General features: G+C 41.8%; 2 protein-coding genes across 2 annotated transcripts in view; one reads left to right on the forward strand and one right to left on the reverse strand.

The window, feature by feature from the left end:
* Positions 1–16683, reverse strand: part of SEL1L3 (SEL1L family member 3) — a 31027-nt gene extending 14344 nt beyond the window's left edge. The window contains exons 1-13 of the mRNA XM_084266733.1: positions 16398–16683; positions 14893–15019; positions 12102–12223; positions 10710–10825; positions 8084–8139; positions 7185–7317; positions 6459–6591; positions 5580–5726; positions 4974–5185; positions 3300–3479; positions 2098–2217; positions 1316–1456; positions 152–214 (exon numbers count right to left, since the gene is read on the reverse strand). Coding sequence (XP_084122859.1) covers positions 152–214; positions 1316–1456; positions 2098–2217; positions 3300–3479; positions 4974–5185; positions 5580–5726; positions 6459–6591; positions 7185–7317; positions 8084–8139; positions 10710–10825; positions 12102–12223; positions 14893–15019; positions 16398–16668 — 1821 coding nt within the window. The 5' untranslated portion in view covers positions 16669–16683. The remainder of the gene's footprint in view (positions 1–151; positions 215–1315; positions 1457–2097; positions 2218–3299; positions 3480–4973; positions 5186–5579; positions 5727–6458; positions 6592–7184; positions 7318–8083; positions 8140–10709; positions 10826–12101; positions 12224–14892; positions 15020–16397) is intronic.
* Positions 16684–21990: 5307 nt separating this feature from the next.
* Positions 21991–27087, forward strand: SMIM20 (small integral membrane protein 20). The gene is made up of 3 exons (XM_084266739.1): positions 21991–22455; positions 25263–25319; positions 26566–27087. The coding sequence occupies exons 1-3, from the start codon at positions 22347–22349 to the stop codon at positions 26601–26603; spliced, it is 204 nt and encodes a 67-aa protein (XP_084122865.1). The 5' UTR covers positions 21991–22346; the 3' UTR covers positions 26604–27087.
* The last annotated feature ends 576 nt before the right edge of the window (positions 27088–27663 follow it).

The raw sequence follows: 27663 nt of genomic DNA on the forward strand, positions 1-27663 counted from the left end.
ATAAGGCTTTCACCATCCATGGTGAAGACTCTGAGAGAAGCAACTAGTATTTACACAGAATTATGGTAGTATATATTTTATATAAATCAGAGGTCATTATTATAAGCACCTGGTATAGGACTTTTGCAATAAAATACTTTACACATTTTACCTTGGCTGCTGCTTTCTTCATCAATTCCAAAGCAAGTTTTGTGTTCTTTTTCACACCTTGGCCCTGGGAAATGGATACATGAAACATTCACTGATGACTAACACAAGCTGATGAAAATTCGCATATACACAATCAATATGCATTTTAAAATTGATGCCATTATTTACTAGTTGTTGTTCAGCTTTAAACAGCTACAACAACAAGAAGATCATTTCATTCTTTATTCACAGCTTTACAAAATCTCAATGATTGGGTCTAGGAAAAAAGATTTCACCAGTTGATCCAAGTGATTTTTATGGGTAAATAATATCACATATCTTTAATTTTTGGCAACTAAGGAAGAATAAATAGCATTCAAAGGTGCATAGATTGTTTAGGATTTGGCATTGAGTAAGAGCTCTCAGCTTTCCTGAAAAAGGATGTCAGTGTTTCCAGAGGAAATACACGGGTGTCACGCTGATGATGTTCATATAAATTCCAGACAGAGGTCAAACAGACTATAAATGCTCCTAATTAACACAGGCAAAAATAAGCAAGCATTTTATAGAGAACAGACCTGCACTGTCAAAGAAACAAGATGAAGAACTAATGGCTCCTTACTACTATCTATAACCTTTAGTACAGTTGAATGTCTTACGGGTGACACTGCTTAGTCAACACCACTTACTTAAGTTGGGAGGGCTTATGCCTGAGTTCAGCCTCTGTTGTCTACTGCTTCTGGCAGGGAAAAACTAACTGCATGCAGAGACTATTTATTTCCTACTCAAAAAAAAAAAAAAAAAAAGAAAATATCCCAGAGATCTCAGAAAAGTCATCCTAAGAAAGGAACAAACTTTCACCTACATCTCTACATCAGGACCTATGCCTAGTAGCTGAGTTGATTTCTGAGGTGAGAAGCCATTTGGAAAAATTAGGATCCACAATTTAGGTGGCATTTTGAACCCGAATCTGGCTAGGAACAAAGTGACTAAACTGCTTTTAACTTACTTGTTTTGAAATTTTTGTGCATATCTGATAAGAAAGAACATTAGCTTCATAACTACTGATTGATTCTCAGTGTAAATCTGAAAGCATTTGTATACACTCCCAGTGTGCGCTGAGGATAACTTACAACCCTGTCATAGGAACAATTTCTTTGAAGTGAAAATATGAAGCATGACTTACCTTAAATAAGACAATAGCATAATCATATATTAACACTGGATCTTCTGTTTCTGTTGCACCCTTTGCATACCATTCTATTGCAGCTTCAGGATTTTTTGCCACTCCTTGTTGGCCCCAAAACAGCATCTGAGCCAATCGTTGCTAAAAGAAAACAACACAAGCACTTATGTTGCTTATGCTAGAATTGAAACTGGAATTGCAGGAACAGATTTTTGCAGGCTTAAACAGGATTTAAATATGTGAAGACACTAGTTGTATGTTCTCAACAGTTTGAAAACAATTGATTATCAGGAACATTCCAAGGGTTTTCCCAGCAGTGAAATGTAGTGATATTAAATCTACAGCAGGGTTATTTTTTACAGCTGTCAGCACCATGAAAGCCTGACTTGATTTAAGTGCAGAGGTAAGTGCTAAAGGCAGATTTGATGCATGAAAATGGCTCAGTATTGCAGCAGATAGTCTCAGATCAGCAGATGGTCTCAGATCAGCAGCAATAACAGCACCGTGTCAAACACAAACACAGGGAAAATGATAAGAGGGTGCCAAGTCTCGACAGCTCTTCCCTTTTGCCTTGCATCACTCACAGCTTTTTGCATGGTCTGTGGATATTATCAGACAGAAACATGGGAAATAGTTCCAAGCTCATAAAATGATGCAATTCTGGATGGAAAGACATAATGTCTGTCCACTTTACTTCCTCCACAACTTTCTCCCATAGTCTATAGATGCATATACATGCTGTGGGTATAAATCCAAGACAGGGGAAATGTACTACTTTATACCTGTGCAGCTGCATTTCCTCTTGTTGCTTCATGTTTTAACCACATAAAGACATCTCCATTTTCTTTTGTTTGAGCTTTTAGCAACTCATCATCCATCAGCCTTATAGTTTCAACAAATGCCTGAAGAGTGAACAGAAAAAAAACCCCAGTTACACAGTGAATTACTATATCTGACATCATAATGAAAATATTGCTCACATCCTGTCCATCTTTAAAAATTTGTGATCAGTTCTGGGTTTTCAAGTTCTCATCACCCCTCTTGCTGCCCATTGCACCAAGAACCATCCTGCTTCATTACAGTACAAAGCTGTAAGACTACTCTATACTGGAAAGATATGCCAAGACACTGACAACTGGAAAAAACACCAGCACCTTTGTAGTTTTAAATGCAATTAATAATGGCAAATAAGCCTTTTAAGGTTGCTTAGTTCCTACAGAAATCTCTGTTAGAAGATAAAAATGGCTGGCAGAAAGCTTGATGAAGACCTGTCCAACAGCGTTCTTATCTAGGTGGCTACCTAGTGAATTTTTGTTCTTCAGCAATCAAAATGTCTCTATGTTTTGTACTATAATAATTCCTTCTGAAAAGCCAGGATTCTAGTACTGGCCTACCTCAGGTATTCTTTACAGATAAAGTTGTTACCTCCTGTTAACCAGCTCATTCTAAAATCATTTTACTGTAACTTTAGCTCATCAGATAGCTATTTAATAGCCAAATCTTTATATTTGATTACAGAAAAGGTTTAAGCATGGAGAGAACAATTAATCTTTTGCTTAAACTTCATGATGTTTGGCTACTGAAACAGGTCAGGCACTAAACACATCAATTTACATTAATAATTAAAACTCTGAGTTTCAGAGGAAATTAAAAATTAGAATTTCTGTGGAATTAGGGCCCAAGAACAAGACTTAGACTTTACTGAAACATGGACATTTCTGAGGATTTGAACCTTGTTAAGACATGGAGTAATGATACCTACATATAGTTTGCAGGATTTTGTAACAAACATAGAATTAAAGCATGGTTTGGGTTGGAAGGAGCCTTTCAAGACCATTTAGTCCAACACCCCTGCTGTGGGCAGAGACATCAATCAGATGAACTCATATTTGTAAATCAAGACAAAAATGTTCTGACCACATAATTAATATATGAAAAGTCATTTGCACAGAAAACACACTCAGATACACTTATAGCTCTTTACCTGTTCCCCTTTTATTGTGTGTTGATCCAATGATGTCTTTATTGCAATATTACTGTAATAAGCATATGACAGCTCCAAATCAAGAGGATAGTTATTAATGCCTTGGTAATGTTTATAGCCAAGATTCATCACAGCAAGTCTCTCATTCCCCTGTGCACCAATCAAACTATACAGCAGACCCTGGCAAAAGGCAACAGACATCAAGAAGAGTGAATTCACTGCACATCTCATAAGTTTAGCACTTTGGGGGAGATTTACAGGGAACAGTGTGTTCAAACTGGCAGCTGATATACTAGCTATACCATGTAACCACAGTTACAGAATGAAGCACAGCCCTAAAGCAATTAAAATGTCTCTTAAATATATAGGAAGATTTGAAAGAAAAACTAGACTCTCTAAATACTTCTCAAGTATTGCACTTATTCTGCCACCCCTAAGTGTGTAGCAATTTTTTAATGCCACTTTAATATAGAGTTAATTATACTCTGACAGTTTTTATTCTCACCAGTGACTTGTCTCACCAATGTCAACTGGAGCTTTTGCACTGAACTCAGTGGAAACATACAGCAGTTAACAAACAGCACTTGGAAACCTTACCCTAAAGGTCTGAAAGCACCAGAAGGATAGGACTTACGGCTGACAAGGTTTCAGCTCAAAGCTCCCTTGAGGTACATGTTATTTGGTGCTAGGAATAGTCTGTACTGCACATTTGCCAAAACTATTTTCAGCACTACTATTATTTTTCACCTGCACAGTGGTGTCCCATCTGTGCTGGATATTGAGTTTTTTCTTACACTATCTGAAGCGTATCCAATAATGAAATTATTCAGCCTCCATAATTAGCACTAGGCATACTCCATAATTAGGGTATAAAGAAGGCTCCTGTCTGAGGCTTCTTGTGTTTGAGAAACTGGAGCTTGCTCTCAGATTGGCCTCTCAGGGGTTCTTCTGATTTAGTATCCTGTAACCACATTAGGCAGATCTGCCATTCTTTATGAGCATTTTATATTACACCATTATATCACAATTAAATATCTGTCAGCAATTTCAGTATAGCCCTCTTCAAGTGGTACATAAACACCTCCCCTTTATCTGACCTTGCCATGGAACCGCATGGAAGCATTTCAGTTATGTGCAACCTGCCTAAAAAGTCAGGAGTTCACACGCTCTGCAGTTGCCCAGCTGAAGCATGGTCAGTTATCTTCCCAAATGAGAACTGTTCTACTTCAGTTACCTTTAATCATTTGACCACGTGCTACTGAGTGACATGTTTCTGCACGTTGTAACATGGTTCTTCTTTCCTGACTGTACTGTGCAACCTTCCCACTTCAGGAAATTTGCCCAATTGTGAGACTACAAGTGTACTTACCTCAGTGACTGAGAAAAGCAGCATGTTCCATGCTGTTCACTTAACTACCATTTTTAGGTCTTACTAAATAATTGATTTCCTCCTTCTGGATGAGCAGGATAAATATTCCCACCATCAGCATTTCATAAAGACTTCACTCCATCAGGCTATTTAGGAGTAGCTGTGTTGAGGAATCCCTTCAACCACAGCCTGAATCTTGAGGTCATTTCACACCTTCTAACTCAATTGATCATAAATTCATCCCATTTCTAAATTGCCTTTAATGGTAGTTTCCCAGGCATAACCAAACATATGAAATATACTACCTTTACACGATCCACAGGCACGCCAAGCCCTGTTTCAAATATAACTGCAAGGAAATAAGAAGCCTTATGGTATCCACAACAGCTGGAATCCACCAAAAGAGGGACAGAGGAGACCATATTGCTAAGGCCATTAGGGGTGGACAGACTCTTTGCAACCTTCTCAAATATCTTCTGGCCAACTTCTAGAACTGTATCACTTCCATCTTCTAACACTAAAAATAAAACATAAGATGCACAGTAATTGCAAGAGATAAAATCAGAATTTAACAAGACTGAGATACACTCTGTTATTTCCCATTCTGAATGGAATTCTCAATGCAGATAACCAAAATTCCTAGAGACAGAAGGTGATATTGAGTAGGAAGTGTGAATAGAAATCCAAAAGACCATCTCAAAGTAACTAACCACTAAAAAAGTAAGGATATCTTTATTTCCTTGTACATAGTGAGTCATCCTTCATTTGCAGCACAACATGCAAGCCACATGACACTTATCACTTTAGTCAATAGAAAAAAAAAGGTAGTATGAAACATGAGCTGAAGACAAAGCATACTAACTTACTGACATATATTGTGAAGTTATCTTAATGACATTAAGAATGATTACCATCTGGAGCACTGAAATCCATCTCCTGCAACAGTTTGAACAGACTGTGGTACTTTTCCCTGACCTCTCTTCCCCACATGAAGGCATCACATTTGGATTTTTCTCCATATTTGTGAATCAGCTCCAAGTAATAGTTTTCATAGTAACCTAGAGAAAACAACATATTTAAGACACAAAAACTGACTTGGCTGATCTTTAAAACAAGCTTCTGGTAGAAGAAAAGATGTTTCCAGGGTAAACTAAAAATTCACAGACAAAATGAGCACATCATTAACACAAAGTAGTGCTAAACATTTAGACATCTAGCACAGGCCACTTACATAAGATTTCTCTCATTCTCTTCCATACTCTGGTCACCATGTATGTGACTAAATTCAATTTGGAACCATAAAGTAGTTTTCAGCACACATTTAAGCTATGTCACTCCCACTAAAGTGGTCGCTTTGCTATAAACCTGTTAATCACTTCACATTAGGCAACTGTGGCAGAGATTCTAGCAAAACCCATCCATTTTTAGAAAAGGGCTGAAAAAAACCATGTCTTTAGGATCATTTGGAAATGAAACAGAAGAAAGGCAATGGAATAGAATCATAGAATAGCTTACACGTATGCTCAAAAGTGTGTGTCTCTTTACGAGCCACTCTTACTAGAGATGAAATATCAAGAACATGATTTCAATTTGCACTCCACAGCACAAAAGTCTCTGCAGGAACAAACCTGCAGTTTCAGCTACCAGTAACAATTCCTCATATTGCCTTTTTTCTTGTCACAGCTGAATTTAAATTTGCTTCTAATGATTGCTATTCAGATTTTGGTAAAAGGAAAGAAGGTCACCAAAGAGAGCTATTTAAACTTCATCTCTTGCAGATCAACACTTACAATTTCTTTGAGCTTTTTCGCCTTGCTTTACAATATATCTATACTCATAAACTATTTCTTGAATGTCCATACACCTCTCGTAGTACAGTTCAATTTGTTCCATTGCTTCTTTGTCATGAAGAGGGTTAGAAATCTGTGAAAGGGCAAATGACAGATAAATGGCATCTACAGTATCTGTTGCTGGCTATGCTTGGCTAGGAAGAAGTGTTGTAGGCAAATAAGAAAAGGAAATGGATTGTCTACTACAATCAGCTTAACATGCTAGACAACCTGATGCTGGCCACAACAGACTGTGAATTTAGACAGTCAGCATAATCCAAGACATCACAGATGAATTTACAAAACTGACCAAACCCATGAGACTTAGACCACCAATTTCAGCAAAAATCATAAATTTATCAAATGTGTTCAATACTGCATCATTAAAAACTCTGGGAAACTAAGCAATACTGAAAAGAAGTCCTTACTTAAATACAGATTTAGGAACACTGTTTTACATACTTCCAGAAGCCTTATCTTTTAGCATTTTAAGTGGTAACTAACACCCCCAGATTTCAACATAAAATGATCCCATTTTGATTATATAGCCCCCAGTACTATTATGCTTCATAGTAACTTTTATCACTTGTTAAGAGCTTCACTTTAAAAAATCCCAACCAAAGACTGCCCACAACAGCCACAACTGCTGCTAATATTGAAATATTTCCAAATACTACTTTTGTTTACCTGTTCTGTTTCCAACACATTGAGGCGATAGTATTTCACAGGTCCAAAGAACGCTTCAATACCATTTACATATCCACTGCCTCCAAGAACAAAGTATCCAGCAGTGTCGTCATAATAAAAATCTTCCCTAAAACTTTAGAACATGAAAGAGAAGTAAGCTCTCAAGAGATACTATGAAGGAAAAAATATAGACATTCCTATCTCTCAATTTCCATACCTGACAGTCTTCAACTTATTGTTGGTATTTTTTTTTCTTTTCTCATCTGTTTACTCTCAAAATCTCCTCTGTAATTTAGTGTGATGAATTCTGGAGTAAATTTAACAAATCCCTTGTCTACAAACATACTAAACCAGCAGCGTGTTTTACTTTTTTGACCTGCAGTGTTTATGCATCACTACACAACCTTAAAAGATTTCAGTTCCACCTCTCCCTTCAACTTCCCTATACTTAGCATGGGAGAATTATCTGTCTCCTAGAGTTACTAGCTACAAATTTACAATTTCTGCTTTGTGAACCACAGTAAATAAGGAACAACACTGAAGTCTGACATGCGATTTAATGTTACATAAGTTTCCATATTAAAGGGTTTGGTTTGGGGTTTTTTTAATAATTTGCACAAGGAAGAGTCAATCTTGAATTCCAGTGAGAACAATTTTAATCCGTTTAAAATCCATTTCAAGAAATGTAATTATTCAGTTGCTTAGAATAAAGGATAGAGCAAAAACCTTTTTGGTAGAAAATTTTCATTGAATCAGTTTTTCGTGAGGATTATCAGACTCCAGCACTAGATCATGCAGCATGTTAACTCACCTACTTCATGACATTAACAAAATTACTTTATCCCATTTTCTGAACACATACACACATATTACTCAGCAAAGGGGAAAACGCTGCTTACGTAAAAGACTGATGATGGTGTCTTCTCAAATTCTTCCCAACACTGCTTACTTCTATCTAAAAGAACACAAATATTAATTGTAACACATGAAATATTACAAGTTACATTTATCAACCCATTTCAATCCACAGTTCAGGAGATTACAGCTGCACTGACGAGGATGTTCTCATGTATCCAATATATATGTTACAAGAGTTTAATGAAGAACATTGGCCCTGCTCTGTCCTGGCCAACCATAACTGGCAAAAAATAGCACAGAAATTGCTTTTTTCAGCTATTTCATTACTGTGTTCAGTTACAAGAAGTGCACTTTGCTGAAGCTTTTATGCTTCCAGTCTGTGAAAGGCTGCTTTGCTTTTGTGTAGCAGAGATGCTAAATGAAGAGAATATTGATCGCCTCAGGAAACTGTAGGTCAAAACAGGTCATAAATGGCCATAAAACTAATGTAACAGGACACAATTTAAAAAGAAATTTGGGTTCAACTCCTACTTCTGCAGGAGATGTACTTTCAGTGTCAGAACGGTTAAAGGAATTCAGATGCCCAAGAAGGAAGATAAGATTTTCACACATGGTAGTACTGTAAGAAGTTGCCTAAGAACTCACAAAAAAACCCTGGAAAATTTTCTCAAGTGCCTAGGTATCTTTAGGGATTCATCTGCATCTTCAGATACTCTTAATGCTTCAATTTCCCAATCTTCCCTAATTTATGTATTTTGTCTCAGATCATTCTGCAGTAAATGTGTCTAAATCAATGGAAGTGAAATAATTACAGAATCATTTAGCTTGGAAAACACTTTTAAGACCAGTGAGTCCAACCATTATCCTAACACTGCCATGTCCACCACTAAACCATGTCCCTAATTACCACGCCTACACATCTTTTAAATACCTCCAGGGATGGTGACTCAACCACTTCCCTGGGCAGCCTGTTCCAGTGCTTGACAACCCCATTGGTAAATAATTTTTTCCTAATATCCAATTTAAACCTCCCCGGGAGCAACACAAGACCACTTCCACTTGTCCTATCGTGTTACCTGTGAGAAGATACCAACACCCTTTCAGGTCTCCCCTCAACCTCATTTTCTACATGGTAAACAACCCCAGTTGCCTCAGCCACTCCTACTAAGATGACCTGCCTAGATAAGTAGATTCTTCTGTACCTTTTTAGGATTGCAGGATTTATAAACATACCACAGGAAGCCATATCAATACAATAGAAATGAACCACAGCATTATCTGTTCCAGAGAATGGCTCCAAGTACTGAAATGTTTTTAAGTTTTGTCCTACTTCCTCCTTTTTCCCCAAGAATGCTTATTGAACTCTTCACAGCTCCCTTATTTTCTCCAAAAGTGGAAATTTAATGACCAGAGGTTTTATCTCACACCTGAATGAATTTACTCTGCTCTGATGGAATAATAATTTTTTCTTAATCTAATCATGCAAGTAATCGTCAAATTTCCAACAAATCAAGGCTAATATAACCTGTGTCAATATTGACAGTAACTTTCACATTTGCTGAGCTTCAAAATCCATAGGCTGCTCCCTTTCCCATTAAATTACTACATTTTTAAGAAGCAGAAAGAGACAGTTCTCATTCTATAAAAGTAACAGTGAAAAAAGTGAAGTAACAGTGAAGAAAGTCTGTTATCAATATATGATAAAAGTTAGTATATTAAAAGTAAATACATGTTTCTCCTGAATTTCTTGCAAAGCAATCAATTTGCTCACCACTTACATACTTTAAAAAGGTGGAGTGAAAAGGAGCAGCTGTAGTTTAGCCTGTACATTGCTCTCATGCTACATCATTGTTTCAGCTTTATCAGTCATTTACCTCATACTTTAAATTTGCTTAGTTGTTCTTGCTATTAATTAGCAATTATTTTTACAATACAGACTGTAATCTATTCAACTATTTTTGTGGAGAAAGAAGTTGAGAAATAGAAGATTAAGGTTTTCTGATTATTTTTACACCTGAATATCTTAATAGCTGGAGGTTCAGAAAAGAACTTGGGCAAGGAGTCTGCATTTTCAGAGCTGCTTTTGGAAAGTTTTGTGAAAAAACAGGTATGACTTGTTAAAATGCATATGATGTGCTTTATCTACTAGAGAGAGATACTGCAATATTTTTTTTTCTTTTAATGGTAGTCAATCCTATGCAACTTTGTCAAATATGCAAAACTTGGACACTGCACATGCCTCCAAACGCATCCAGGCAAGAGGCATGCTACTGTACAGAAGACCAGACACTTAAATTTTCATATCAGAATGCTAAAAACAGCTAAGTGCAAAGTCCCTCTGAGCTACTCTCACCACATAACTTAAAATATCCAGGAGTCCTAGTTGCCTGCAGAGGCAGCAATCTCTGCAGAGCAATTGTGGACCAAGATAGCCACTGAATACACAGTAATTCTACTCTTACTGTAAGCATTTAAATTGATTTCCCAAAGCCAGATAGTCTGAACATCCCTGGACAATTTCTAGTGTTAAACTTTTCATTCTTTTGCTGTGTGAACATGCACAAACTGCAGCATTTCCCTCAGCCTCAGTTACTAAGGGGTTTGTCAGAGGTGTGATCAAATTAGAAAAATCAGAACCTTGATCCTGTAATTCAGTAGCACACATACCTGTCCACCCTTAAAAGACAGATCCAGTCGAAACCACTGCTTTAGAGGAAGGCTGAAGCTAGTTTTCACTGCAAGGTCATCTCCTCTCATGAGGTGCATCTGAACATGCACATAACCTGACAGAGCAACAAAAGGGAAAAAAGGAAATAAACACCACAGACATTCAACATTAAGAATGAGCTCCCTAATGTATTTATTATTCACAGTCATACTGTCGTCTTCATCATCTTCATCACCAACAGAGAGCTGGGCACTCACCAAGCCATACATCAGCTCTCTCAGAATCCCAGGGAAATGTGCTGCACATTTCAGTTATAAGTCTCAGATGCTATTGCCCAGGCTGCCACATGAAACCACAGACTCAAACCCAACTGTCTCAGGGACAGACACATGCTAAATGTAAAGCAAACAAGCAGGGTGCCACAGTGGATCTCAAACACCAAAAAGCAGACATGACTGGAGGCAAACAGCAGAGGGGAACAGCAGACAATGGTATCTACTCAAGACTCAACTGCTAGCACATAACAGGGCAATGATGAAGTACAAAATGACTCTATCCTCCACTACTGGGACCTGCAGAAGCTAGACTCATGGTCTGAGCTCTTAAGAGCAGAATAGGCCATTAGATAATCTAGTCTAAAACTGGCCCTAAAACCTCTCCACACAAATCTCATAACAAGCTGATAAATTCTAGTTGAGATGCTATTTTTGTTTGTTCTTCAAAGAAAAACATCCAGTTTCTAATGGACAGAATGATTACCTAAGTTGGTGACAAGATAGTGAAAATAGGAATAGCAAAAATAACAGACAGGAAAAGATGAGTTGCTAAATTTGCAAAGGGAACAAAACTTTATGTCTTCTGAGAAAGCCAGGTGTGCACTCTGAAAACTCTGCATGCTTATTTCCTCTGTGAGCCTGCCCACCAGCCCCAGCTGCTGAGTGTCACTGGCCATCAGAGTCTGAAGAGCTGTCTTCTGGCAGGACTGTTCCCCTACTGTACGTGCTGCTGGACTAAAAGAGCACTCATGTCTCAACAGGTTTTGGATCAGGGAAACAGACTTGTGCTTCCTGAATATTGCAATATAAGCAATGCCTTAAATCACTTGGACTTTTTCTGAGGCATTTTCAAATTTTCATGTAGTATGTATATGAGAATTAAGACCAGTATTAAAATAATACTTCAATAACATTTACAAAGGTTGTTCCTGGAGATAAGACTGTTTCATTAATTTAGTATCTACTTTCCTTTTGAGACATTATAGTCAAAAAGAAGCATTTAGCAAGGGATTAGTTTCACAAAATAGGTCTGAATATAATTATAAATGTTATTCCTAGGCACAGATCTATAAAGACCATATTAGAGCCCTTCTGAAGGCCATTAATATCCCTTACCTTCCTCATTTAGAAATACAGCAGGAGTACTATACATTTCTTTCGGATCAATAAAATAGAGTATACCACACAGATCCTTTTCACAGTGATGGAGTAAATACAGCCAGATCGAAACGGTGAACCTGCAGGAGCAAAAATAAACAAAAAAATCCACTCCTGATGAGAAATCTCCCTATATAATTTGAAGAGCATGCATTTCCCTTTAATTCAGCAAACCTGCTTCACACATGCAATCCTCAGAACAGAACACATTCTCTACAGTGAAAATCTTCAGAGCAACAATAATTCAGACTCTTGGATCTGTGATCTCCTTTTAACAGTGCACTTTTGAGGTACTGGCATGGGAGAAGGGTGAGTGGGTATTATCTGAATCAATTCCAGAGTGCTGGGTCAGAGCTACTGGCAGACCCCACACCAATAAGGAACTGAAAACACATCCAAGACAACTTGGTGCCAACCTCCCGCATGCGGGTGACAGTACAAAATCCCCAAATGCATGGTCTTGTAATCTTGGGTATGGAAGCTGGTAAAAATTAAGCTGTCCCCTCTATACTAAATGCCAACTGTGGAAACGTGCTTAGGAGAAGCAGTTAAAAATGAATCTGGCTTGTGGGTAGTACAGATAGGTATGACTAGCTGTCAGAGCTATCGCCGGATAAATAAAGGTGGAGTCTGTGCAAACTATGGAACAGTGCAAAATAAAACCCCAAAGGCCCAACAACTCTGTACAGAAATTTCTAGTAGATAGAGTTGAGGCACCAGAAGCAGAATTTGTACCACAGTATCTAATTTTAAGGAGCTCCTCTGTGCCAGACTGACAATCTGCTGTTGTTAAAAGGAACCTTGCCACTTATTTCCATAACATATCCACAGCAGTTGAGCCAATGCTGAATGCCTTTGAAAACTGTAACTCCAACGTAGAACCCAACAAAGCATTATGATTATTATCATCTCTCCTCTTAAGTCAGGTTTTTGTCTTTCTATAATTAGGAAAAAACTTAAATATTTGTTTATAATACTTTAGGATTGGGTCAGCTTGCCTTGCTTCTCTCTCAAGAAGTTGGTAAACATGCAGTACTTTGTGTCTTTTCCTAAACCAATGTAGGTTTGAAAGCCTAACTGCTCTCTGGCTTAAAAAAATAAATGCAAGGGTGGTGAGGTTTTCCCTCACTTCAAATAGCCAATAACACCTTATCTTCCAGAGGTGGTACCTGGATGAGGCAGAAATTAATCATTACGACCTACAGGCAAACACCGTGCTTCCAGAAATACTGCTTATGCTTATGTATCCCTCTCTTCATCTTTCCTTTCTGGAAATATAATAAACTTAAAAGCTGCAGCCTCCATTTAATCCTTGATTGCCAGTCTGAGCACGCAACTGCTGCAGACAACTTTCTTGGGACAGAGTTTGGGACAATGCTGACTCATTTCACATCCCCCATTGCTGCAGAATGCCAACACAGAGCAAGCAGTCCCTATCAGTCCCAGCTTATCCTTGCTGCAGGCTGTCCACAGCCTCAAATGACCGTGTCTGTCCCCAGTCCTCTTTCTTTACAAAACTCTGACAGAAGTCAAATGAGTAACTTTAGTTAGATCTGTTCCTGTGGGGAACCACTGCTGACATATGGAGAGCTGAAGGAAGACTCTCTTCCTCTTCTAAACAGAGCTTCCCCAGGCTGTCACACAACCACAACACACAGGCAATGCTTTATGTTAACACTGGAGACACCATCTGAAGGCAAGAGAGGGTGGAACTGTGTGGAACAGGTAAAGCACTGCATACATTCATGCCCTGTATTCTCAGCCAGGGCCCCAGTGACTCAATGCCAGAATGCAACTGTGCTGGGCAGCAAAGGGCAGCAGGCTGTACAAACCAGGCTGTCACCAATCCTGAGGAGGCCAGGAGCTAAAAATTGCTCTTTGCTTACGACTGCAGAGTTTGAGGGTTAGTAATTTGCATGCAACCTGCACTTTAAGGCAGGTTGACTTGGGTACTTTTCTTGTGGTCACAGGCCAAAGACAAACTGGCAGGCAAGTTCCAGTTTCTGCAATCATTTCCTATTTCTGCAATAATGTTGCCAGGGTGACAGCATCTGGTGGAAGGGACATACATTTATATATCTCTATGTGCACTTTTTTGCCTGAAGTTGCAAAAATGAAGAGTTGTGCTAGTTTCAGGAAGGGGAAGAAGAGCAGAGAAAGCTTATCTTCTCAGGGTGATTCCTCTGTAAGTGCACGGCATGCAAGGGCTAAGGGGTTTTACTCCTCTCCACCCAGGAGTTTACACAAGGACGGTGGAAGGAAATAGTATAAGCTCAAACTGGAAGACTATCTAGGCAGGGGACTATCACTGAAGGTTTGCCAGCTGCAAAATAAACCAGAGTATAAATTTAGAGAGATAAATCTGCTAGACACTGCCTGCCCTTGCAAGAAACCCTACTCTGCACTTGGTCTGCAAACATTTGAAACACAGATATCTCTGTAATGCAGAAAACCTCAGGGTAGCTAGTCATGAGACAGCAGTCTGATAATGACAGCACACAACATCCTCCTAACTGTACCCAACTAGCACAGTTAGACCTAACTAAGGTCTCTCACACAGCACTACACTATCACGTACCATAAGAGCCTTTCTCAGGTTCAGCTTCATCCCCTCCAAAACTGAAATCAAACAGAAGGAATTGCTAACTAGCTTCCTTTTGAGACTTCTCAGATTAGCAGGCAGTTGAAGTGTATTCTATAGCTTTCAATGATCAAATATAGCCCTCTTCAATTATTTGCCTATACTTACATGGGATAATCAATCTGATGTTGTCTGACTGTCTCAAGTTCTCTATTTTCAAACTGTTCAAATTTCTTCACAATTCCAGTTTTCTCCCCGCTGGAAGCATATATGAAGTCAAGAACCTGGACACCATCTGCAAAATACAATCTTTCTTAATCTGCCAGAAAACAAGCATTGATAAATAATTAATTAGGTCACACTTGTACAGTCAAACACTTGAATGACATAACAGATTAAAAACTAACACAGACCTTCAGTAAGTCCTTAAAGACAAGTTCACTTGCTGTCATTAAACACATTACAATCTCAGACTGAATAACCCACAGGGGAGTGAAATGGAGACCAGCTGATACATAATAAAGAAAACTTCATTTATGTTGTTTGTTTAAATCTCATCCTGTCTTTGGTTATGCCTACAAAAGATTACTCCACAGTTCTTGGACTTGCTCTCCATTTGCAGATCTCCAGTTTCTGCTGTGTGTATGGATAGATACCAATTCTGCTCTTATCAATATCCCTGTAATAAACCTCATAATGCTGTCCCTGCTAAAAAACAGGAAAAAAAGATCCTCAAGGACATTACATATCATCAGCTTTCCTAGAAAAGCCTCCAAACCAACAGCAACCCCTAGGCAGTTTGTTACAAGGTTATTTTAAAGCATAAATTTGAATAAAATGTTATTTCCTCCTATTTCTTGTTACACTGTTTTCATCTATAGCATAATTAGATAAAGCATAAGATGTTTCACAACGTTCTCAGAGATCACATGCTCTGTCTCCAGCAAGTGTTTTAGAAAGCCCCTGAAGGCAGCAACATCATTGCTTGCTTGTTCTTCTTCAATGCATTTACATGCCAATGTGGTGAAAATAAATGACACAAATACCATTGTGAGATTTTCTAGGCGAGAATCCTTTAGAAGCAAATAACCTTTTTGCTGTTAGGTTCTGTTTTGAATATATATTGAGGACAAAAAGAATTGGCTGGTAATGGGCAAACATCAATAAAAACAGAACTCAGAAAAATCTAGAAAGCAATTTTGAGTTTCAGTAATTTATACAGTTGGGCAAGGCACAAAGTGCTTGTCTATAATGGCTTTGAGGAAAAAAAAAAAGCAAGCACTATATAGTTTATTTATAGGCTTAAAAATAGCTGAGTGTTTGGCCATCACCTTAAGCAGAAGTAACTACCTATGTGAGAATTACATATGTAAGAACTGCAGGACTGACTGTGAAATGATGCAATAAAGGACTGAAAAACTCGTGTTTGAATACATTTAGAAAAGAGAATGCCATGCTGCTACAAATCCCCAGGCTGGCTGTGATGAAACAAGCCAGTTCTGAAGGACACAATGAAAGACTTCAGCTATTTGCAACTCTAACCCTACAGTTACCAAGCTTACATATTCAACAATGTTGACCTAGGAAATCATTCTACATAACAATTACTATTTGCCACGGTTATGCACTTTACAACAGCTTAAAAAAGATGTTACCTGTGTCATTATACCTACCGCTTTCATGAGGGCACTGAGGTATCCTGTTTGCCTGGAGCATCCACAAATAGTCAGCACCCCACTGAAGACAGACTTTGTGGTCTTTATACGGGCGTTCAAAAGGTGGAACTGCTTCTAAAAAGGTGTAGTTTTTGGCAACTGCCTCCTGGTAGTCTTCATTCTGCTCAGCACCATAGCTGCTGACCGATTTGTGACTAATCCAAGCATACAGTATCACGCTGTGCACTATTATTGAGTTTCTGATGATATAATCATCTCTGTAAACCATGATGCTTGGAAATTTCAAATGTACTTGTCGAGTTGTGCTAACGTAAAGGTTTTTCTCATCCTTCCATCTCCTTCTATACACTGGTACACCAGTCCTGAATTCGGAGGAAGCTACTGCTTCTAAGTTGACAACACAAGGCTTAGAACATAAATACTGAACTGAAACTTCAGAATTGTTAAGAACTTTCTTTTCTAAAATGTTTAAATGAATAAAGTCTACATAATCCATGTTTTGTTCAAGCTGTGGAGTAACTGCCGTTGTCCGTGACGTCTCCTTTCCAAAGGATGGCAAAAAATTCTGGAAAAAAGCAGCCCAAACCACAAAACACGTTAGTCAGAGAATCTAAGTTTACATGATTACTAAAACAGTCACAGCAATAAGAGAACACTGCACAAGCAGAAGGTTTATACACTGTGCTCTAACTCCAAAATACAAGGATTCTTTCATACAGCAAGTAAATGTGGATTACTGAAGAGGTTTTAATGATAAGAACCCTACAACATTAAGTTCTAGAAGTTACACATGCATCTACAAACAGACTGTATTTACAGGGTGTATCCTTCAGCCCTTACGCAGGTGGAATCCGGTCTAAGATACTGACTTACACGTCACGCTATTTACACACGCTCCCAGGACCAGACCTGAACAGAGCACACACTAAAATGTACCAGTGTTTACTCATTGCAGTGCTGGTCACTTGTGCTGCCACAGCCTTATGTTTCTGATGTTTCTGTATCTTTTTTAAAACTAGTTAATGTTGATACATCTTACCCAGGTAGCTGAAGAGCAGAATAACAACTAAGGCAGCTCATGACAGTTTCCTGAGAATGAATTCATGTTCACCAAATGCTTAGGAGCTTATTACAGAATCATTCCTGTCCTGAAGACAGGCTTAAAAATATGAGTGGTAAGACAGCAAGCAGCATTTGCTTAGTTTTTGCTCCCTATAGCTACATATATTACAACGTACTTCTAGAGTAAGTGCTTGGAATATCCACCATGCTGAAGTTCTTGTCTCTAAGGCTTGAAACAGCTTCTTTTCTTTCTGCTCTGCAGTCAGGGTCTGGCTTGATGCGCTGCCAAGGATCCTGAGGATTACTCAGCTCAGAGGGCCAGCCAGCAGCACGGTGCTTCTGCCAGGTCCTCTGATCATAGAATCATAGAATTGTAGGGGTTCGAAGGGACCTCGAGAGATCATTGGGTCCAACCCCCCTGCCACAGCAGCTCCCTAGGACATATCACTCAGATAGGCGTCCAGATGGGTCTTGAATATCTCCAGTGAAGGAGACTCCACCACCTCCCTGTCTCGAATATTCAGAATTCTCACTTAGGATTACCAGGGAAGTTGGTTGCTAAGATTACTTCAAATGAGATCTCTCTCAGCTTAAAGTTTAGCCAAAATAAATTTCAGTTCAATTTATCTACCTTGGATTCATTATTCTGAAACCAGTTAAAAGTTTCAGCCACACAGTTAGCACATTTCTAGGTTATTGGAATTCTGTGTCATACACCTGGAAGACAAGACCTCGCCTGTAACCCAATATGGGAAATCAGGAAAGTCCCTAATGATAAACTATTTTGCCTTTTACTTCCTAAGAATATGCTGACATGCCCTGAGAGCTACACAAAAAAACCATCAAGCCAGCAAAATCTGTGAAGATGCAAATATTAGGTAAAGCCCCAACTAAGTTCACCTATACTACTTCCTTCCTCCTATACATGTTCCAGATTTAACTATGTGATCAAATGCTGTTTCCCCCTGTATCTCTGCCTCCTTAAAGGCACAGAAGAGCTCCAGGGTTGCAGGTGGCACACAACTGTGCAGAGACTATTTACTGCAAGGCCTTGACTTTAAGGCAGCAGCTGTAAGACATAACTGAATGGGGGAACTTTGGGATGGGAAAGCTGGATATTGGTAGCAGCTGGGTAACTCTAGATAACTGCATTCATTAGGTGCTCCTAGGTCTTTCTGAGCTTGTCACTTAACCCCCTTTCCACAAGAACAAGAGTACATTTTATCTTCTTGTGTCTAACAAGATATACTGAAAGCCAGATGTGCAGTCATGTTGAATATTCATAAACACATGTATAAGCACCAAGATATACACTCTGAACAAACAAATGGCTACAAAATGCAAAACACTCCACAATATCCACTCCACAACCTAGGCTTTCTACAACAGCAGTCTCTTCAGAGTGACAGCCTTCCTCTCTGCCTCATTTCCCATTGTATAAAACAGATATTGTAAAAATTCTGTGTATTAAAGGGGCAAAAAAAGGAACAGCAATAGAAGGGTGGCATCCATTGCAAAAGTTACCACATCTGTAATAACACAAATGCTCATTGTCCTGGTTCAGGCCAGCCCAGGTGAGCTGAGTTAGCCCAGGCTGTTTCGACACCACCTGACATCACCCCCCTATAAAAGAGGCTGGCTAGGGAGGGGTGCCCCTGGGTGTCTGCAGGGCAGTCTGACTGTGGCTGGGGCATTGGGTTGGTCCTTGTGTTGAGCAGCACTCTGTGTTATCACCTGGTATGAGTGTAATTGGCTGCTCTTCTTCTACTTTCATGCTGCTTTTGTCAGTAAACTGTCCTTATCCCAACCCACTGAGTGGCATGTAATGCTCAGCCACTGTTTGGGGCTGAACCACCACATTCATATAAAAGTTGATGAGACAAACTTAATTTTAATACTGATGTGAGTATCTTTTGGATGTTGACTTGACAAAGATACTAATCTTTTACACCTCCTACGTGATTCTTCTTTGATTATAGATCCCTCTAAAAGCATTAAAAGAACTTAGCAGCAACCACAAATTTTAAAATTCTAAACCTCTTCTGCTTGATGGTCATCATTCATTTCTTATGTATTTTTTTATCTTACAATAAAGAACACTTGTACACAGCTTAATCCTTCTGATAGGCAGGCTGTGTCGTGAGGAAGATGGCAATGTGTTATTAAAGTCATGCTATGTAGTTATCACAAAATGTAGACATCTACCAGGTAGACACTACAAAGCATTGTGCTATTACTGCGTGCTTACTACATACACACATTTACTGTCAGAATACACAGAACCAGCTTTCAGTTTTCTTGGTGCTTCATCTGACAAGAGATATGGGAGCTGACCAAGACAGATCTAGCACAGTTTGTTAACAATGCAGCAGTATATAAACACAGCCATTCAACCTCCAATGAATGGCAGAAATTTTCTGGTGGCTGGGAAGGCAGTAAGCTCTGCAACCCAAAGCCAGTTCCCTGTGGAACAAACTCCATGCTGTTCCAGAGCACTTAAGTACAACATACTGTGACTGCCAATACGGCAGGGTCATAGAAGGAAAGCTTCACCCATGCTGTCTTACTGCCTTGCCCTTAATGCCTGTTCAGCTAAATGGCTCCCAGAGTTACTCAAGAAGCTTTTCTTTGTCGTCTTTGGTGCCTAAGTATTAGTTTTGAGACACATGCTGAAAGAATACATGAAGCACATTGTGTCTGCTGCTACAACCCCCTTAATAAACCTTTCAGGAGGCTCATCCAGTACGGAGCATGAGGCAAAGATCCCTGAGCGACCCCACACTGATACAGTCATGGCAGAGACCAACGACAGTAAATTCTTACAGCCTGTTACCACTCTGTTGCCTCTACACAGTGCTCTCCAGCACACGGCACAGCACGTGTATTATCAAAATACTTCTACTTGATGAGGAACCGCAGTTCTTGCCCTCCAATTCTCTCAGATAAGGCAGAGTTAATTGTGCATAATCTCTCACTGTAGAGAGCATGGATGAAAGGATTACACAATGAGTGTGATTATGAGATTTAAGTACAAAAGTTTCCCAGTATAGTAAAGAGGGCAGCTATGCTGGATTCAAATCCGTTACCGTACACAAGGCAGAGTTCATCAGAAAGACACAGAGGGCTTGTTGTATGGGATGACTTAGCCACTGAAACTGCAGAAGGTTTTGGGTTTTTTTTAACTGATCCTTAAACCCTGCTGAATCTGAAGGAGGTAGCTCAGGACATCCCATCAGAATTTGGGGAAAAGAAATCACCATGGGAGGCAATCACAACAACTGGTAGGAAAGTGAAAATTTTCAGTGTAATATTACAGAAATGATGAGAAACCATTCCTTCACTCACTGGAATACAGCCTCAGCAGGACCCTTGCTGAGTTCAGCCCTGCAGAAACCCCACACAACCCTATGAGACTGCACCTGTTTGCACCAAGTCTGAAGATAACCACAGTCCTTTACCTGGGAGCGCCTGCCACGTCACGCTAGATTTTAAGACGTACGAAAGAGAGAGGGACACGCCAAAACAGCCAGTCCCCATCAACAGCGCGCAGGCATACAAAGGCTTCAACCCGAGTTCGGGGTCAGCAGCACGAGAAAGCAGCTCCGTAGGTGCCCCCAAAGCACAGCTGATTCCGCAAGGCACTGCAGCACCACAGTCACACGTAGGTGGGTGTCAGAGGCACCCCGCTTCTCCAGAACCCAGAAATTTAACGCGGACAAACAGCTTGACTCAATGACCTGCCTCGAGAAGGCAGCGTACGCCTGGGGGCTGGAGAGGGGGCAGCCAGGGCAGGCCGGACAAACCCCGGGCCGGCTCCAGCAGGCAGCTCCGAGCTCGGCCAGGCGGCCGGAGCGAGCCCGGCACCGAACCCAAGCAGGGCGCCGCGGCCCCCAGCTCCGGCACCCACCCGGGGGCTGCGCCTCCCCCTTCGCCCCGCACTAACAACCTGCGGCTCCGGCCCGGCCGAGCCCAGAGCCCAGCCGCGAACGGGCCGGGCAGCCCCCGCCTGCGGGACTCGGCGTTCAGCCGGGGTCAAGCGCCCTGTCCCGGGCCCCTGGCGCGGTCACCATCTTCTGCCCGCGGCCCGGGGGCAGGTGCACGACCGGCCGCCACTCACCGTGAGAAGGAGGAGGAAGAGCACAGGGGGACGGCGGCGAGGCGCGGCGGGGGGCTCGGCCGGGGGCCGCATGCTGCCGCGGAGGCGGCGCTGCCCAGCACGGCCGCGGCCGGCTCTGCCGACAGGGATGCGGCAGATCCGGCTTCCGGCCCGGGGAGGGGAGGGAAGGGCTGGGCCGTGCCTGGCCCCGCGCCGCAGCCGCAGGTGTGGTGAGAAGCAGGGGGGGGGCGGGAGCGGAGGGGCCGGGCCGCGCAGTACCCGGCCCCCAAGACGCCTGGGGCGCCGAGCCCCGGCGGCGCTGCGGGGCCTCTCGAAGTCCCCGACGCGCTCCAGCACAACAGGTACCGAGGGGACCCCGGCGCAGGGCCGCGTCCTCCCTCCCGACGGCGCTCCTCGCCCTCACACGGGGACTCCGCCCTGCCCTGCCCGCCCGGCCGCCGCCCTCAGCAGGTCCCCGGCCCCGCTGGCGGGCGAGGCGCAGCCGGGGGGTGTCTCTAGGGCAGTAAGACGGGGCAGGGCCTCCTCACAGCCGCTGCCCGGGAGGGGCCGCCGTTCGCCTGCTCAGGGACGACACCGCACAGCGCAGCGAGTGCCTCGCGGGACCGTCGCCGCCTCACCGGGGGCCGCCGGCACCGGGCTGTGTCCCGCCGCCCCGCGCGAGGGCGCCGCCGCGCCGCTCCTAGCCGGCCAGGCCAACCCAGCTGCCTCTTCCTCCCTTTCCGCTGTGTCCCGGAAGCGGCGGTGTAGCTTCCGGGTTGTGGCCGGCGATGGCGGGGCTGTACCGCACGCTCGGTATCTTCGGCGGCTTTATGGCCGTGGTGGGGGTGGCCTTTTACCCCATCTACTTCCGGCCGTTGCTGCTGCCGGAGGAGTACAGTGAGTCCTCTGCGCGGGTGGGGGGGACGGTGGGGGGGCGGGCTGGGGCCTGGCTTGGGTGCCCTGAGCGGCTCGGTGGCCCGGCCGTGCCGCGGGAGCGCAGGCCCGCCCGGGCCGGGAGCGTGCGGGGGGCTCCCGCCGGGCTCCCGCCGCCCCGAGAGGCTTTCTGCTCCCCCGGGGGGTACGTTTAAAAAGGCAAAGCAGAGAAGCGGCCCTCGCAGTGCTCTCGTTTCGCGTTCTTGGCCGGCGGGATAAAGAACTGCCTTGAGCTGCTCTCTGAGGTGGCCGTGGGTGCCGTCGAAGAGGTTAGGGTCAGAGGGCTGGCTGGCTCGCCTCTCCCGTGGGGACAGGCTGGGGGAGCTGGGCTTGTTCAGCCGGGGAAGGGAAAGCCCCGGGGGCGGTGTTATAACCTCCTTCCCTCCGAAGGAGGCTGATGGGAAAGCTGGAGAGGGGCTGTGGAGTGATAGGTGAGAGTTTTTAGCAGGGCCTGTTGTCATAGGGCAAGGGGTAGTGGAGGGTAGGTTCAGACCAGCCATAAAGAGTAATTTAGTATTTTTTTCATAATGATCTGGGTGGTGAGGCACTGACACAGGTTGCCCAGAGAAGTTGTGGATGCTCTGTTGCTGTAAACACTCACAGTCGGGCTGGTTGGGACTTTGAGCAGCTTGATTTAGTTAAAGGTGTCCCTGCTCATTGCAGGAGGGTTGGACTAGGTGACCTTTAAAGGTCCTTTCCGACCCAAGCTATTCTATACAATTGCAAAGTTCAAGGTAAAATGTGGTACCAGATTCTTTAGATTGTGGTGATTTTCTTAAGCTGGTCTTAGAGATTTCTCTGAAGCTGACTGCTGAGCAAAACCCTGCTTTCCTGCCTGAAACACAGAACACCTGTCAAAGCCTGCACTAGTCTGTAACCAGGGAGCTCTTGAGCAGCCCCAGGAGCTCTGGGAAAAGGGTAACAGACTTGCTGATATTGGAGGGACTTTAGCCTTGCATTAAAACTGAAGTAAAATTTAACTTTCAAGGAAGTTTTTATTTAAGGAAGGTATGTTTGTAAAGTTGGAAACTTCCCATAAAGATAGGTTTACTACTCTGTTTCCATCTGAAAACCTTGTTCTTAACTCATTTTTACTTGTGGTGCCCTTTCAAAAAAATACAGTATTAGAAGCATGACTGTTCCCCAGCAGGTTAGGGACTTTTTTAATATCTCCATTTTGGACATAAGGTGAGCAATGTCCAGCTGGCAAGTGCTTAACTTTGCAATTAAATACCTGATTGTAAACTTCACTTATTGTGTGCTGCTCTGCTTTGTTTACATCTTTATTCATTTCCCATGTGCTTTCCTTGTTGTACCCTGAGAGAAACCCAAGCATTTGTTGTGATAATACTTTAGAACATGGAATTTCACAGTTGTGGTACAGTGGAAGTATTTTTAACTTTTAAGCTACAGAGGATTTGATATTTTCAGAGTAGTCATGTGTTTTAGTGGCAGCGTTGAGACTGAGATCTTCAACCCAGAGATCTTCCACTTGGATTGATTAAAATGGTGGTTTGACAGCTGCTATTTTGATTGATACTGGGACATTTCCACAGTAAACTTCCTGATTTTGCTGGACTGTGAGCCTCAGCTCCCACCCGATCGTTTGAGGTGCTTGTCCTCTCATCAAGACTGACTCTCATTGTTCTTTTTTTTTTGCTTATCTATTTTCCAGGATGTTTCCAGGCCCTACCCTGGTCTCCCTATTGACTGTTCTGTGTCCTGTTACTTTCTGCACGTTGACTGACCAGTTAACAGCTCTTTCTGTTCACCTTGAGTGTGGTTCCCAAATCTCTCAGATTGAGTCCCATTTTGTGTCTGTCTCTCTTCTTCTTTTAGTTTCCACCTAAGGCTAAATATCTTTCTCTTCCATGTCCTAGAAGAAGCCTGATTCTGGCTCCTTGCAGGTAGAATCAGTTACCATGACATGCCTGCTACCCTCTGCTAAGCATTAGCCTTATACCCAGACAGACTAACAATGCTCAGTGCCTGCTCACCCTCAGTGGGATAGGATGCCAGAAAGTTTTGGTTTAAGGTGAGCTTGGTTCTGAGCTTCCCTTGAGACTGTGCACCCTACAGTTTTTTTAAACACTTAAAAAGTTAAGTAGTTAATCCAACTGAGCTTTGACTTCCTGCTTTGAAGTACCACAGTGGTAAAGCATGTAAGTGGAAAGGGAGAGAAAAAGAAGAACAAGGAGGGGAATTTAATAAGGGGAAATAATGTTGCTTCATTCAGTTCTCTTGGAAGTGATTGAATCTTCCAAACAAAAAAGGAAGGATGGAGACAGGCCATTGTATGGAAAATATCTCTCTAGTACTTCATTTCACAAAGGTTATAGGCAGGTACTTTGTAGATGCTGCCATGAAATCTGCGAGATCTTTCAGGGCCTGAAAATGGGGATCACTGATTCTGGACAGAACAAAACTTTTGGAGAGTTTTATGTTGAGTGTGTGAGTGATAGCTCCTTAAATATACTCATCATTCATTAAGTGATGGGATCACAGCAGGTATTTGGTCATCTTTTATTAAACAGCAATTGTTACTGTAAGGTGATTATCTTATTGTTTGCAGTTTCTCAAAACAGACTAGTTAGTTTCTCAGTGAAGTGTGACTGCTACATTTGCATTGTGTAGGTGGATACTCACCAGAATTTTACTGCATAGCATCCAGAATGAATAACATTTTCAGTATTATTTTATTGGGTGCAGTCAAGATGTATTGTGTTGTAATGTTTTTTTTTCAGTAGTGTCCTTTCTGTTCTGTTTTCCAGAGAAAGAACAGTCAGTAAACCGAGCTGGTGTTGTTCAAGAGGATATTCAGCCTGCAGGTATACTTGCTTAATGTGTTTGCACTCATTGTTTCAAAGACCAGAGTATTTATATGGATTTTTAAAAATACAGTGGAGAATGCATTCAAATAAAAATATATGTATATGTATAAAAAATAAACTTACCATGAAAATACATTTTCCAGGCTAATTCTTCACTTGAAAATTGCCGACTTAGTGAAACTTGGTTTAAATTGATTAAACTGGCCAAATATGTTGTAGATTCTGTTATCTTCACGCTTTCTTAAATAAGTGCCAGTTTCCACACCAGAAATTAACTTCAGGGCAAACAGGAACCGTGGGTGGGCAGAGCTCTAGCTGTAAAAATACCCTATTGCACCCCGTTTGTGTGGAATACTGCTTTACATCCCAGCTGAAACACAATTTGTGGGTGCTTTGTCAGTACCTTCCAGCCTCGTGGGTGGAGAGGTGAGTCAGAAGTCTGCTACACATAAAGGAAAATTTGGAAGGCAGTGCTAGCATCTTTTGATCCCAGATGTTGCCTGTAGAAGGTGTAGAAAAGCATGTGAGGAGAATAAAGACTAACCTGTGTCGGACCATCCTCGATAGCTCGTTGTTTCGTGGAACTGGCTGTTCGTTATGCAAGGCTGGCACCTCTAAAGACATGAGGCTGCCTGTCTTGATGAAACAGTTCATATCTGAGTATGTTAAACGGTAACTTAGTCCTATTTTTAGAAAAGCCTGACATCAGCAGCAAGGGAAAACCAAATAGGATTAATGCCATGTCCTTAGTACACGTATCGGTTAAATCATCAGTGCAGGAATTACTTTCCAGGAAAGTGGTGAAACGCTGAAGAGGAGTAGGAAGGGTGTTGTGAAACAGAAGGCAGGTGAACCTGCTGGCTTTATTAAACATTAAAAAGGACTGGACTGGCTCGTTTATCCAAGATGCAGGTAGCTGGGTACCTGATGACCAGTCCTCCTCAGTATAACTTTTAAATCTACATTTAGATGCTGCTGCTGAGAAGTTACAAGATCCAGTAGTTGAAAGTATAATCTAGACAAATTCAAGTGCAAGGTGCCGTACTAAACAGTTCTAGATTTTTTCATTATCTGAAGCTTAAGACCAAGATGAGATGGTGTTTCTAAATACTGTTACAAGCTTAAGCAGAGTTAGGAATTCAGTGCAGTTTGGTACACAAGGCTGGAGTATCAGACCAGTTGATTTTGTTTTTCTCTAACAGTCTAGTTATGAACTGCTGGTATTTTCATATTTGATTTGTAGGGTTAAAAGTGTGGTCTGATCCATTTGGAAGGAAGTAATGTTGCCAGCTGGGTGTATTGCAAGGCAAAACTGAAGATGGACATCTTCAGCTGTTTCTTCTTTCACTGAAGTGTGTCTTTGGGTGTCGCTGAAGAAGAATTCTGAATATGCTGTGTGGGCACGTGAGGAGCAACAGACACTGCTGGCTGGAGTCCCCAGAGATAGAAACATGCTAGTTTTGACAGAGGATGCTGGGGTGTAATGCACATACCGTTAGACAGCTGAATGATTCTTGGGTTTACAAGTGAATTGTTTATTTCCTTGAGAAAAGGGAAGAGGGATTATTTTTGTGGTTAATATGTAAACACTTGTAGAATAAAATATGAATAGAATAAATCATGCAGACCGCTGCAGTTTCCTCCCTAGTTTGAGAATTACTTTTTGTGGTTTTATTATGAAAATATGAAAAAGTATATACTGAGAGAGATTAGTCCAGAAAATATGACATGATGACTGTAAATTTGTACATTAAAATGTCTTCCTTTTAAACCAATTTGGGTTTTTTTTATTTGTTTTGCTGTAGATGTGGTTGGTAACCTTGGTGAGGTGCCAGGTGCCCACCCAGCCACACTCCCACTCCTCAGGAGGACGGGGAGAAAATAGGTTGACAAAGCTGGTGGGTCTGGATAAACACAGGGAGATTGCTTACTAGTAACTGTTGCAGGCAAGCCAGACTTGTCTTGGGGAAAATTTATTTAGTACCTTGCCAGTTGAAACAAAATTGAGAAACAAAAAATAACATTGTCCCACTGCCTCCCTTTTTCCAGGATCAACTTCAGTCCCCAGTCCTCTATTTTCTCCCTTCCCCAGTTTCCTGAGCAGTGGTTTACAGTCAGTTTTTAACAGTTCTGCTCCTTCCTCACACTTTCCCCCTGCTCCTATTTCCCCCTGCTCCTCTTCATGAGCTACAATTCCTTCAGGAAATACCCATCTGCTCCGGTGAATGCTGCTCTCCAGACAGTGGTGTGGATATCTGCTCTACATGATCTTGCTGCAGCCAATCTCTGCTCTGGTGCCTGAAGCACCTCCTCCCCCTCCTCCTTTTCCGACATAGGTGTT

The sequence above is a fragment of the Gallinula chloropus genome (genome assembly GCF_964237585.1).
Source record: "Gallinula chloropus genome assembly, chromosome: 7".
Classification (NCBI taxonomy): Eukaryota; Metazoa; Chordata; class Aves; order Gruiformes; family Rallidae; genus Gallinula; species Gallinula chloropus.

What these genes read in the sequence shown, in the direction of transcription:
- SMIM20 (XM_084266739.1), top strand. Translation starts at nt 22,347, where the DNA reads ATGGCGGGGCTGTACCGCACGCTCGGTATCTTCGGCGGCTTTATGGCC. An exon ending in GCTGCTGCCGGAGGAGTACA is followed by an intron (nt 22,456 to 25,262) that starts GTGAGTCCTCTG and finishes TCTGTTTTCCAG; the next exon opens with AGAAAGAACAGTCAGTAAAC. An exon ending in AGAGGATATTCAGCCTGCAG is followed by an intron (nt 25,320 to 26,565) that starts GTATACTTGCTT and finishes TTTGATTTGTAG; the next exon opens with GGTTAAAAGTGTGGTCTGAT.